The sequence below is a fragment of the Garra rufa genome, chromosome 8 (genome assembly GCF_049309525.1).
Source record: "Garra rufa chromosome 8, GarRuf1.0, whole genome shotgun sequence".
Taxonomy (NCBI): Eukaryota; Metazoa; Chordata; class Actinopteri; order Cypriniformes; family Cyprinidae; genus Garra; species Garra rufa.
In genome coordinates, this window is record NC_133368.1 from 51,975,303 (window position 1) to 51,989,029 (window position 13,727).

The 13,727-nt window shown below is 32.4% G+C and overlaps 1 protein-coding gene across 7 annotated transcripts in view; it reads left to right on the plus strand.

Moving 5' to 3' along the window:
- LOC141340513 (R3H domain-containing protein 1-like) overlaps positions 1–13,727 on the plus strand; it is a 70,724-nt gene that overhangs the window by 30,715 nt on the left and 26,282 nt on the right. For 6 of the 7 annotated variants that reach the window (XM_073845512.1, XM_073845514.1, XM_073845515.1 and 3 more), the window contains exons 4-12: positions 2,915–2,950; positions 3,179–3,268; positions 9,305–9,425; positions 9,499–9,577; positions 9,710–9,769; positions 11,547–11,687; positions 11,871–11,979; positions 12,091–12,183; positions 12,264–12,292. In XM_073845512.1, the coding sequence (XP_073701613.1) occupies positions 2,915–2,950; positions 3,179–3,268; positions 9,305–9,425; positions 9,499–9,577; positions 9,710–9,769; positions 11,547–11,687; positions 11,871–11,979; positions 12,091–12,183; positions 12,264–12,292 (758 nt within the window). The remainder of the gene's footprint in view (positions 1–2,914; positions 2,951–3,178; positions 3,269–9,304; positions 9,426–9,498; positions 9,578–9,709; positions 9,770–11,546; positions 11,688–11,870; positions 11,980–12,090; positions 12,184–12,263; positions 12,293–13,727) is intronic. The other variant, XM_073845517.1, reaches the window with a different exon arrangement.

Below are 13,727 nucleotides of genomic sequence, written 5' to 3' on the forward strand. Positions count from 1 at the left end.
ATGAATGAAAATATAGCAGCTGTGTCATTATTGATTGGTGTTTAATTGACGGTTCGCCCCCTGCAGGCCGCTAGGAGCGATGACCGGCGCTGTATTGTTGCTATATTGCACGTATTGATCGCTGTAGTCAGTTCTGTCCTTCAGAAGCGATTGTGCCGTTGTTTGTGTGGAGAGCAAGGGTCAGCGAAACAAATCAGCGCAGCGATCGTTGTGCTTTAGAGCCGCAGCCCAGAGCCGCCAATCAATGGAGCGTAATTGTGTTACGAGGAGCGGCAGACGAGAACACGGCGCTCAGATGTAGAAGGTTAATCTTTTGAAGGTTACGCCGCTGCGTCTCTCTGTTCTGTGATACGGTGACATTTCCTCCGTCCAGACTTTCGTTTGGTTTCACAAGCGTCTCTCTGGTCTCTGGCGGAGGAGAGAGCGGATGTCCGAGGCGATTGGCGGGGTCCAGTGAGCCACAGCGAGGAGCTTTACGGCCATCTGTCTGTTTCCTCCTGTCGCAGATCTGCTGTGTGTGTGTGTGTGTGTGTGTGTGTGTGTGTGTGTGTGTGTGTGTGTGTGTGTGTGTGAGTGTGTGAGTGTGTGAGTGTGTGAGTGTGTGTGTGTGTGTGTGTGTGTGTGTGGACAGGACTCTTCCAGCATGGTCTGTCATTGAGGATCTGTGGCCTCGTTCCAGATTGAGTCTCTCGGGGAATACGGCGTGTTCAATAGCCAATTAAAGCTGAATAACCATCCGTCATTATTCAGTAAAGACACCCTGCGCTTATTAACAATCCACCACTTCTGCCTGTTGAGGCTGAGAGAACAACTGAGACAAAAGACACGCCAACAAATCATCTACTCGATCACTGCAGATTTTGTACCTATCTATCTATATATATATATATATGTATATGTATATGTATGTGTGTGTGTGTGTGTATATTTGTATATGTTTGTATGTGAGTTTGTCCCGCAATTCTGACTTTATAACTCACAATTTAAAAAAAAAGTCAGAATTGTGACAAGCAATTATAAAAAATATTTGACAAAAAAAAGACACAAACTTGCAATTGTGAGAAAAATGTCAGATTTGTGAGTTATATCGCTCAATTCTGACTTTATATCTCTATATTTATCTCAAAAAAGTCAGAATTACAAGAAAAATTTCAGATTTGTGAGTTTATATCCCGCAATTCTGTCTTTATATCTATATTTATATCTCAAAAAAGTCAGAATTACAAGAAAAATCTCAGAATTTAGAGTTTATATCCTGCAATTCTGACTTTATAACTCGCAATTGTGCATTTTATATTTAAAAAAAAAAGTTTATATAAAGCAATTGTGAGAAAAAAAGTGTGTATATAAATGTGTATATAATTATATACATATGCGGGTATATATATATATATATATATATATATATATATATATATATATATATATATATATATATATATACATGCATACATATGAATATAAATAGATAATATGTATAAATAAATATACTGCCGCTCAAAAGTTTGGGATCAGTAAGATTTTTAATGCTTTTTAAAGGAGACTTTTCTGCTGATTGAGGCTGCGTTTATTTGTTTAAAAATACAGAAAAAAACTATAATATTGTGAAATGTTAATGCAATTTAAAAATAGTGGTTTTCTATTTTAATCTACTTTAAAATATAATTTATTTTTGTGATGCAAAGCTGAATTTTCAGCATCATTACTGCAGTCTTCAGTGTCACATGATCCTTCAGAAATCACTCTAATATACTGATTTATTATCAGTGTTGGAAACAGTTGTGCTGCTTAATATTTGTTTGGAACCTGTGATACTTGTTTCGGATTCTTTGATAAATAAAATGCTAAAAAGAACAGCATTTATTTAAAATAGAAACGTTTTGTAACAATAAACACCTTGCTTTTTCTCTTTAAAAGCAATTAATACTTTTATTCAGCAAGGATGTGTTAAATTGATAAAAAGTGGTAACAAAGGCTTATTGTTAGAAAATATTTCTGTTTTGAATAAATGCTGTTTTTCACGTTTTATTCATCAAAGAATCCTAAAAAAAAGCATCACAGGTTCCAAAAACATACTGTTTCCCACATGTATAGTAAAAGTAATAAATCAGTATATTAGAATGATGCTAAAAATTCAGCTTTGCATCACAGAAATAAATTACATTTTAAAGTATATTAAAATAAAAAACTGTTATTTTGAATTGCACTATTTCATAATACCTTTTTCTGTATTTTTGATCAAATAAATGGAACTTTGATGAGCATAAATTACTTTTTAAAGTCACGCTAATCCCAAACTCGATATATGCAGTGATCAAAAACATTTACATATTTTAATAACTTAAAAGTGCAATAACTTAACGCGTGTGCGTTAATATATTCTAATAATTTAATATATTTTAATTTGATATATAAAATATATGTATACATTTTTTAATATTATTTTTTTTACACAATTCCCCCCGGTCTCAGTGTCATTCATAGTGATTCAGTAATGGGTTTTTCATCCTGAGGGATCACGTTTCTATTCTATTATATTAGCAGAAACCTCGAGTGTATCCTGGAGGAGCATTTGGAGATGGCGACAGTCTTTGTTCTGGTGTCTAATGAAGGAAGATGGCGGCTGCGAATCTAATAATGTCTTTGATTGACACTCTCGCCTTTATTAATCTAATCAGTGTCCGAGATATTTTCATAACTCGCAGGACTGCTTTAGTGCTAGCCAATATTCCTGTGGCCACTAAACGCTGGTGTGATGTTTAATGATGTGTTACAGGAAGAGCAGATGTTTCTCCTGTAAGTGGTTCAGACGTACAGTATGTGTTGTCCGTTTCTCTCAAGCAGAGCTGAGCTCTCTGTGGTTTGTGATTCAGAAACTGACATGCTTGGTTTTGTCTCATTGCTCACCGAACAGCGGCAAACACCCGGAGCAAGCGCTAAAAGACCCAAGGTACGGCGGCATGAGCTCATCTGACAGCGTTCTCCTGAAAAGTCGTCCTCATGTGCTTGAGTTCTGCATGATGCTCGTTTTTGGTTTAGGATCAGAGCGTCGTTGTGTTCTTATGTTTGCATGGGTTTTTCAGTTTGATCCGTGTGTTCAGGGTTTGGTCATGCGCTGCTGCACGTGTGTTTGTCAAACTCAGTGACTCTGTGTAACTTCACTCATGCTCTTCGCCAGAACGCAAAGGTAAAGTTAGTTCGGAGCCTGGCCGTTTGTGAAGATCCCTGTCCTTCCACCATTACCACACAGCTGCCTCAAGATCAGCAGGTAAACGTGCTTTAGATCACTCCATCAACTGATTTCACTGAGTAATATTAAGAGAGGATGCAGTTGTGTTTCAGTCGTCCTGCTGACGAATAGATTAATATCTTCTTATAATATGTCTATTAGGGATGCAACGAAATAAAAATTCTTGGTTGAAGCCGAACACGTTTTTTTTGTTTTCCCCCATGTATTTTGCCATTTTTTTTTTTCACCATTGCATACATTAAATAGCCAATATTTGCTTTTTACAGCTTTTCAAAGAAAAAAATCAATTACAAAACATAAATTAAAAAAATATTTACTTAACATAATAGTCATTGTAGACATTATAGCCTACCAACAAAGCAAATTTAACTTAAAATCAATAATAAGTTAGCAAATAATATTCTTTGGCCATTTTTAGGACCCCCTTCTTGAATCAGGCATGTGTTTTTAATGAACAAATAAATGCAGCCTCGCTGAGCAAAGGAGAATGTTAGAATAAATGTTTTAATAGAGCTGTTGGAATCAGTGTTGGGGAAAGTTGCTTTTAAAAGTAATGCGTTACAATATTGAGTTACTCCTTAAAAAAAAGCAACTGATTACGTTACTTAGTTACTTTTTATGGAAAGTAATGCGTTACAATATTGAGTTACTCCCTAAAAAAATAACTGATTATGTTACTTAGTTACTTTTTATGAAAAGTAATGCGTTACAATATTGAGTTACTCCCTAAAAAAATAACTGATTATGTTACTTAGTTACTTTTTATGAAAAGTAATGCGTTACAATATTGAGTTACTCCCTAAAAAAATAACTGATTATGTTACTTAGTTACTTTTTATGAAAAGTAATGCGTTACAATATTGAGTTACTCCCTAAAAAAATAACTGATTATGTTACTTAGTTACTTTTTATAGAAAGTAATGCGTTACAATATTGAGTTACTCCTTAAAAAAAAGCAACTGATTACGTTACTTAGTTACTTTTTATGGAAAGTAATGCGTTACAATATTGAGTTACTCCCTAAAAAAATAACTGATTATGTTACTTAGTTACTTTTTATGAAAAGTAATGTGTTACAATATTGAGTTACTCCCTAAAAAAATAACTGATTATGTTACTTAGTTACTTTTTATGAAAAGTAATGCGTTACAATATTGAGTTACTCCCTAAAAAAATAACTGATTATGTTACTTAGTTACTTTTTATAGAAAGTAATGCGTTACAATATTGAGTTACTCCTTAAAAAAAAGCAACTGATTACGTTACTTAGTTACTTTTTATGAAAAGTAATGCGTTACAATATTGAGTTACTCCCTAAAAAAATAACTGATTATGTTACTTAGTTACTTTTTATGAAAAGTAATGCGTTACAATATTGAGTTACTCCCTAAAAAAAGTAACTGATTACGTTACTTAGTTACTTTTTATGAAAAGTAATGCGTTACAATATTGAGTTACTCCCTAAAAAAGTAACTGATTACGTTACTTAGTTACTTTTTATGAAAAGTAATGCGTTACAATATTGAGTTACTCCCTAAAAAAGTAACTGATTACATTACTTAGTTACTTTTTATGAAAAGTAATGCGTTACAATATTGAGTTACTCCCTAAAAAAGTAACTGATTACGTTACTTAGTTACTTTTTATGAAAAGTAATGCGTTACAATATTGAGTTACTCCCTAAAAAAGTAACTGATTACATTACTTAGTTACTTTTTATGAAAAGTAATGCGTTACAATATTGAGTTACTCCCTAAAAAAGTAACTGATTACATTACTTAGTTACTTTTTATGAAAAGTAATGCGTTACAATATTGAGTTACTCCCTAAAAAAGTAACTGATTATGTTACTTACTTTTTATAGAAAGTAATGCGTTACAATATTGAGTTACTCCCTAAAAAAAGTAACTGATTACGTTACTTAGTTACTTTTTATAGAAAGTAATGCGTTACAATATTGAGTTACTCCCTAAAAAAGTAACTGATTATGTTACTTACTTTTTATAGAAAGTAATGCGTTACAATATTGAGTTACTCCCTAAAAGTAACTGATTACGTTACTTAGTTACTTTTTATAGAAAGTAATGCGTTACAATATTAAGTTACTCCCTAAAAAAGTAACCGATTACGTTACATAGTTACTTTTTATAGAAAGTAATGTTACAATATTGAGTTACTCCTTTAAAAAAAGTAACTGATTACGTTACTTGGTTACTTTTTATAGAAAGTAATGCATTACAATATTGAGTTACTCCCTAAAAGTAACTGATTACGTTACTTAGTTACTTTTTATGAAAAGTAATGCGTTACAATATTGAGTTACTCCCTAAAAAAGTAACCGATTACGTTACATAGTTACTTTTTATAGAAAGTAATGCGTTACAATATTGAGTTACTCCCTAAAAGTAACTGATTACGTTACTTAGTTACTTTTTATAGAAAGTAATGCGTTACAATATTGAGTTACTCCTTTAAAAAAAGTAACTGATTACGTTACATAGTTACTTTTTATAGAAAGTAATGTTACAATATTGAGTTACTCCCTAAAATTAACTGATTACGTTACTTAGTTACTTTTTATGGAAAGTAATGTTACAATATTGAGTTACTCCCTAAAAGTAACTGATTACGTTACATAGTTACTTTTTATGGAAAGTAATGTTACAATATTGAGTTACTCCCTAAAAAAGTAACTGATTATGTTACTTACTTTTTATAGAAAGTAATGCGTTACAATATTGAGTTACTCCCTAAAAGTAACTGATTACGTTACTTAGTTACTTTTTATAGAACGTAATGCGTTACAATATTAAGTTACTCCCTAAAAAAGTAACCGATTACGTTACATAGTTACTTTTTATAGAAAGTAATGTTACAATATTGAGTTACTCCTTTAAAAAAAGTAACTGATTACGTTACTTGGTTACTTTTTATAGAAAGTAATGCATTACAATATTGAGTTACTCCCTAAAAGTAACTGATTACGTTACTTAGTTACTTTTTATGAAAAGTAATGCGTTACAATATTGAGTTACTCCCTAAAATTAACTGATTACGTTACTTAGTTACTTTTTATGGAAAGTAATGTTACAATATTGAGTTACTCCCTAAAAGTAACTGATTACGTTACATAGTTACTTTTTATGGAAAGTAATGTTACAATATTGAGTTACTCCCTAAAAAAGTAACTGATTATGTTACTTTTTATAGAAAGTAATGCGTTACAATATTGAGTTACTCCCTAAAAGTAACTGATTACGTTACATAGTTACTTTTTATGGAAAGTAATGTTACAATATTGAGTTACTCCCTAAAAGTAACTGATTACGTTACATAGTTACTTTTTATGGAAAGTAATGTTACAATATTGAGTTACTCCCTAAAAGTAACTGATTACGTTACATAGTTACTTTTTATAGAAAGTAATGTTACAATATTGAGTTACTCCCTAAAAGTAACTGATTACGTTACATAGTTACTTTTTATAGAAAGTAATGTTACAATATTAAGTTACTCCCTAAAAAAGTAACCGATTACGTTACATAGTTACTTTTTATAGAAAGTAATGTTACAATATTGAGTTACTCCTTTAAAAAAAGTAACTGATTACGTTACTTGGTTACTTTTTATAGAAAGTAATGCATTACAATATTGAGTTACTCCCTAAAAGTAACTGATTACGTTACATAGTTACTTTTTATGAAAAGTAATGCGTTACAATATTGAGTTACTCCCTAAAAAAGTAACTGATTACGTTACTTAGTTACTTTTTATAGAAAGTAATGTTACAATATTGAGTTACTCCCTAAAAAAGTAACTGATTACACTACTTAGTTACTTTTTATAGAAAGTAATGCGTTACAATATTGAGTTACTCCCTAAAAGTAACTGATTACGTTACATAGTTACTTTTTATGGAAAGTAATGCAAAAGTAATGCATTATGTTACTTTTGTGTTACTTTTAAATCTGGGCAGGTCTTGCTTGTTTGTTTTTAATATAAAAAGTTGTATTTTTGTCAAATGTAAAAGCCTTTTGACAGCAAAAGCCTCAGGCTTAGAGAAAAGTAAATCTCCGTCTGTACAGTAGACCGCAGAAGAAAAAAAGTCAACTCTTTAGCAATAAAAAAAGTAAAACAAATGTTAGATTATCTTGAGTCATTTTTGTTTATTAGTATGGATGAATTGGATCATTGAAGGTCGGCAGCAAAGACATCGTTTAATAAAATGGGATTAAATACATAAGGGATGTTTGTATTATTGAACATATTTAATTATTGCAGGTTTGTGTTGAATTTCAGTGTTTCTTTAGTGAGTGAGATGAATTAATGCATGTTCACATTTATTCTAGAACTAAAATAACATCTTACTCTTGATTTCTCTCAACTTGGGGACAGGAGAGCTGTCAATCAATAAATGAGGGGGAAAGTAATTAGTTATTAGTCATTTATTTAAAAAAGTAACTCATATTTTCTTGTGAATTAACAAGTAATGCATTACTTTACTAGTTACTTGGAAAAAGTAATATTATTCGGTGCATCCCTGATGTCTATAGAAGGTCTTAAGTGCGTAATGCATAATAGATCCGGTGATGAAAGGGCACACAAGCTGTGATAGCGACAGATGAATGTTTTCTGATTGGCTGGTTTGGTTGTTTATGTCGTATTACACAACGCTTTAGTTTCCAGTGTGGAAGAGTGTTTTTGGACAGAAAGGAAATGTCAATGTGGTCGTTTGTAGAGGATTGTGAAGGTGTTTCTGTTTTCTCTTACAGTACTGCAAAAAATTATTTTCTTACTCAGATCTTTTATCTTGTTTCCAGCTAAAATATGTAAAAATTCTTAAATCATGAAAGATTTTCTAGACAAGTAAAAATTCAAAAGTGCATTTTTGATGGAAACAAGCAAAAAAATCTGCCAATGGGTTAAGAAAAATAATCTAATTTTCGGCTTGAAATAAGCTTATTTTTCTGACCCCATTGGCAGATTATTTTGCTTGTTCTAAGCAAAAACTTAATTTTGACTTCTTTTTTCTGAAAACAAGACTATTTTTACTTATATAGAAAATCCTTCTTGATTTAATAATTTTTGGATATTTTGGCTGGAAACAAGACAAAAGATCTGAGTAAGAAAAGCATTTTTTGCAGTGAGTTCTGCTAGTTTTCTTTGTTATTAATCACAGAATAAAGGCTGATTAGTTAGTTTTAGGAGAGTTGGAGGTTTATTCATCCAAATCGTGATCTGTCCAAACTGAAGATTTCTTTTTTTTCTTACTGTACACAAACTACTGATGCATTTATGGTGTTCTGACATTAAACTAATTTAAATGTGACCCTGAACCACAAAACCAATCATAAGGGTCAATATTTTGAAATTAAATAAGCTTTCTATTGGTGTATGGGTTGTTAGGATAGGATGATATTTGGTTGGAATGAAACTAAATGAAATGGAATGAAAATCTAAAATCTGAGGGTGCAAGAAAATCAAAATATTGAGAAAATCGCCTTTAAAGTTGTCCAAATTAAGTTCTTAGCAATGCATATTACTAATTAAAAATTTCTTTTTGATATATTTATGGTAGGAAATTTACAAATATCTTCATGGGACATGATATTAATATTCTAATGATTTTTGGCATAAAAGAAAAATTGATCATTTTGACCCATACAATGTATTACAAATATACCTATTGCTACTTAAGAGTGGTTTTGTGCTCCAGGGTCACAAATATTACAATTAAACATACTACTAATTAAACAATCTAATTCAAACTCATTTATTTAGTCTTTTTCTTGTCTGTATTGCTGTTTGATTAGTATGGCATTAAACATAACAATTTAAATTGATACAACTTATCAGATCTCAGTTCCATTGTGGGTGGTTTTATTAAAAAATCTGGTTTATTATTAATTGATTAAAGTCATATTGGGTGATTTTATTAAAAATATGATTGCAGTTGTTAGTATAAACACACAAAAATCTAATTGAAGTGTACATTTTCATTGAAATGTTGACTTACTGTCAAGCTCCATTAGCTGTGTTTGTTTTTATCCGCAGGATGGAGATCATATTAAACTCTCGCAGACGTTTGACAAAGAAGAGTCGCCTCTTACTGCGTACGAGGATGAGGAAAGTGCCAACAAACTGGAGAAAATGCCACGCAAGATGCTGTCCAGAGGTGAGTGAGTTGCTGAGTGGTGTGAGGATGTTTCAGAGAGAGGCGTGTGGTTAACATGTCCATCTGTCTGCAGATTCCAGTCAGGAATACAAGGACTCCACTGGCATCGATCTGCACGGCTTCCTGGTGAACACACTCAAGAACAACCCCAGGTGACTCACTCAGGCTTGACCTCAGACAAACACTCCTATCATTAGACCTCCAGAGGAGGATCAAGCATTATTTGTGGTGGAAACTTCTGGTTATATTAGTATAGATGGCTAACTGTAGCTGTTCTTCATCAGGGACCGAATGATGCTGCTGAAGCTGGAGCAGGACATCCTGGACTTCATCAGTAACATCGAGTAAGTCCTTCATCACAGAAATCACCTTTATTTTTTCCCCAAGTTCTCTTTTGTCCATTTTAGATTTTCTGGAGTTTTTTTCTGCTTTAATTTTCCCGGATAACTTTTCAATTAAATTGAACTAAAACTGAGTTTTAGTCACCAAGAAGCACATCTAAGTCATTTAAATAATCATGAATAGAATACAGTTTATTAAACGTTTAACATGAATTACATTTTAGGGCCCTATGAAATTCATTTTCTATTCCCGAATTCCTTTTTTTTCCATTTTAATGGTTTAATTCAATTTGAATCATCAAAAGCCGTTTGCAATTAATTTAAATAATGAAACTGTACAGTTTAACATCAATTTATTAAAAATGTAACACTTTTTGACATTTTAAAACCCTATGAAATTCGATTTTAATGGTTTAATTCAATTTGAATCATCAAAAGCCGTGTGCAATTAATTGAAATAATGAAACTGTACAGTTTAACAACAATTTATTAAACATTTAACACTTGTTGACATTTTAGGGCCCTATGAAATTCATTTTATTTTTATATTTATTATTTCTTTTTATTATCCTTTTTTTCCCAATTTAATGGTTTTATTCTGTTTTAATTTTTTATTACATTTTAATAATTGAAAAGCGTATGTAATTAATTGAAATACTGAAACTTGTACAGTTTAACATCAGTTTATTAAAAATGTAACACTTTTTGACATTTTATGGTCTTATGAAATTCATTTTATTTTCCCAAATTCCTTTTTTTTTCCATTTTAATGGTTTTATTCAATTTGAATGGTTTAATTAAATTTAATAATCAAAAAGTGTGTATAATTAATTGAAATAATGAAACGTACACAATATAACATCATTTTATTAAAAATGTAACACTTTTTGACATTTAAGAGCCCTATGAAATTAATTTTATTTTCCCAAATTCCATTTTTTTTCCAATTTTACAGGTTTAATTAAATCTAATAATCAAAAGGTGTATATAATTAATTGAAATAATGACACTTGTACAGTTTAACATCAATTCATTTAAAATGTAACACTTTTAGGGCTCTATGAAATTTTTTTTTATCTTCCCAAATTAATTTTTTTTTTCACCAATTTTAATGGTTTTATTAAATTGTAATGTTTAAATAAATTGTAATAATCAAAAAATGCGTATAATTAATTGAAATAATAAAACTGTACAGTTTAAAAACTATTACAAATTTGACACTTTTTGACATTTTAGGGCCCTATGAAATTCATTTTATTTATTCTCAAATTCCATTTTGTTTTCCCAAATTCAATTTTTTTCCATTTTATTATTTTAATATTTCCACATTTTGAATGATTTAATTTAATCAAAAGGTGTATATAATAAATTGAAATAATGACACTTGTACAGTTTAACATCAATTTATTTAAAATGTAACACTTTTAGGGCTTTTTATTTTCCCAAATTCCATTTTTTTACCCATTTTAATGGTTTTATTAAATTGTAATGGTTTAAAAAAAAATTTATTAATCAAAAAACGTGTATAATTAATTGAAATAATAAAACAGTTTAAAAACTATTACAAATGTAACACTTTTTGACATTTTAGGGCCCTATGAAATTTTATTTTTTCCCAAATTGCATTTTGTTTTCCCAAATTCTATTTTTTTTTCCATTTCCATATTTCCACATTTTGAATGTTTTAATTAAATGTAATGATCAAAAGGCATGTCAAATCAGTTGAATTCAAAAACCTCTAACAGTTGTTGATTTCTGGATGTGTTTTTGGTTTGTTCAGGAGTCAGAGGAGGAGGTTTCCGCCCATGACCTCCTATCACCGAATGCTCCTGCACAGAGTCGCTGCTTACTTCGGCTTAGACCACAACGTCGACCAGTCCGGCAAATGTGTCATCGTCAACAAAACCAGCAATACACGAATGTGAGTGACCTCCGACTGCTAGCGTAGAGCGTGAGACGACCGTAGGCGAACATTTAGCATGTGATCCCTTTGAAATGAGTTTTTCGGGAGAAGCGTAATTATGAGGGATTTGCATCTGTGCGACGGCCGTAAACGTCTCCTGGAGCGTTTCTCATTTTGATTTCTCTCTCCGTTCGTGCGCAGACCAGATCAGAAGTTTTCCGAACACATCAAAGACGACAAGACGGACGATTTCCAGAAGCGCTACATCTTAAAAAGGGACAACTCCAGCATAGACAAAGACGACAGCGGGGTAGGTGGAGATCTGCTAATGAAGCCATCAAACCGGCCGTTAGCTCGCATAGTAACGGCATAATGTGATGTGAGACCGCATTTAGAGTTCAAAGAGTGCTCTGTGTTTCAGATGCGCATGAAACTGAAGGATGACAGGAGGAGCAAGTCCATCGAGGAGCGGGAGGAGGAATATCAGAGAGCAAGAGACAGGATCTTTGCTGATGTGAGATACGTTACAACTATATGATCCTGTGCTTATGGCTGTTTGACATGAAAATAAACAACATTGAATCTCTTTTGCAGGGTTTAGACACCTTCCCGCTGGATAGAAGGTGAGCGTGAGAAATCAAGTCACATCTATTTCTATAGTGCTTCATACAGCGCTGATCATTTCAAAGCAGCTTCACAGAGATAAACAAGAAAATAACAGAATCAGTGATGCAGACTTCATCCACTATGAGACTCATTCTAATTCAAACTCTAGCTCTAAAAAGACTATTAATATAAATTACTATTGAGCTTCAGCAAAGTATAATGTCAGCAACACCATGGTCATGGGTTCGAATCCCAGGGAATGCATAAAGTGAAAAAATGAAAGCTTCTGTCAAATGCATAAATGTTTAGTGAGGGTCGTTTTCATGCACTGAACTGGCCCAAATCATGGTGTTAGTAGCACCAAGGTTCTGGGTTCGATTCCCTGGGAATGCATGAACTGAAAAATGGAACTGGCTTTGGGTTAAAGCTTCTGCCAAATGCATAAATGTTTAGTGAGGGGCGTTTAATGCACTACACTAGCCCAGATCATGGGCTTAGTTACACCATGGTTGTAGGTTTGAATCCTAGGAAAGGCATGAACTGAAATTTTTTTTGCAGAAGTTGCTTTGGATTAAAGCTTCTGTCAAATGCAGAAATGTTTAGTGAGGGTCGTTTTCATGCACTAAACTGGCCCAGATCATGGTGTTACTAACACCAAGGTTGTGGGTTCGAATCCCAGGGAATGCATGAACTGAAAAAAATAAAGCTTCTGTCAAATGCATAAATGTTTAGTGAGGGTCGTTTTCATGCACTAAACTGGCCCAGATCATGGTGTTAGTAACACCATGGTCATGGGTTCGAATCCCAGGGAATGCATAAACTGAAAAAATTAAAGCTTCTGTCAAATGCATAAATGTTTAGTGAGGGTCGTTTTCATGCACTAAATTGGCCCAGATCATGGTGTTACTAACACCAAGGTTGTGGGTTCGAATCCCAGGGAATGCATGAACTGAAAAAAATAAAGCTTCTGTCAAATGCATAAATGTTTAGTGAGGGTCGTTTTCATGCACTAAATTGGCCCAGATCATGGTGTTACTAACACCAAGGTTGTGGGTTCGAATCCCAGGGAATGCATGAACTGAAAAAAATAAAGCTTCTGTCAAATGCATAAATGTTTAGTGAGGGTCGTTTTCATGCACTAAATTGGCCCAGATCATGGTGTTAGTAGCAACAAGGTTCTGGGTTCTATTCCCTGGGAATGCATGAACTGAAAAATGGAACTGGTTTTGGGTTAAAGCTTCTGCCAAATGCATAAATGTTTAGTGAGGGTCATTTTCATGCACTGAACTGGCCCAGATCATGGGCTTAGTTACACCATGGTTGTAGGTTTGAATCCTAGGAAAGGCATGAACTGAAATTTTTTTTGCAGAAGTTGCTTTGGATTAAAGCTTCTGTCAAATGCAGAAATGTTTAGTGAGGGTCATTTTCATGCACTAAACTGGCCCAGATCAT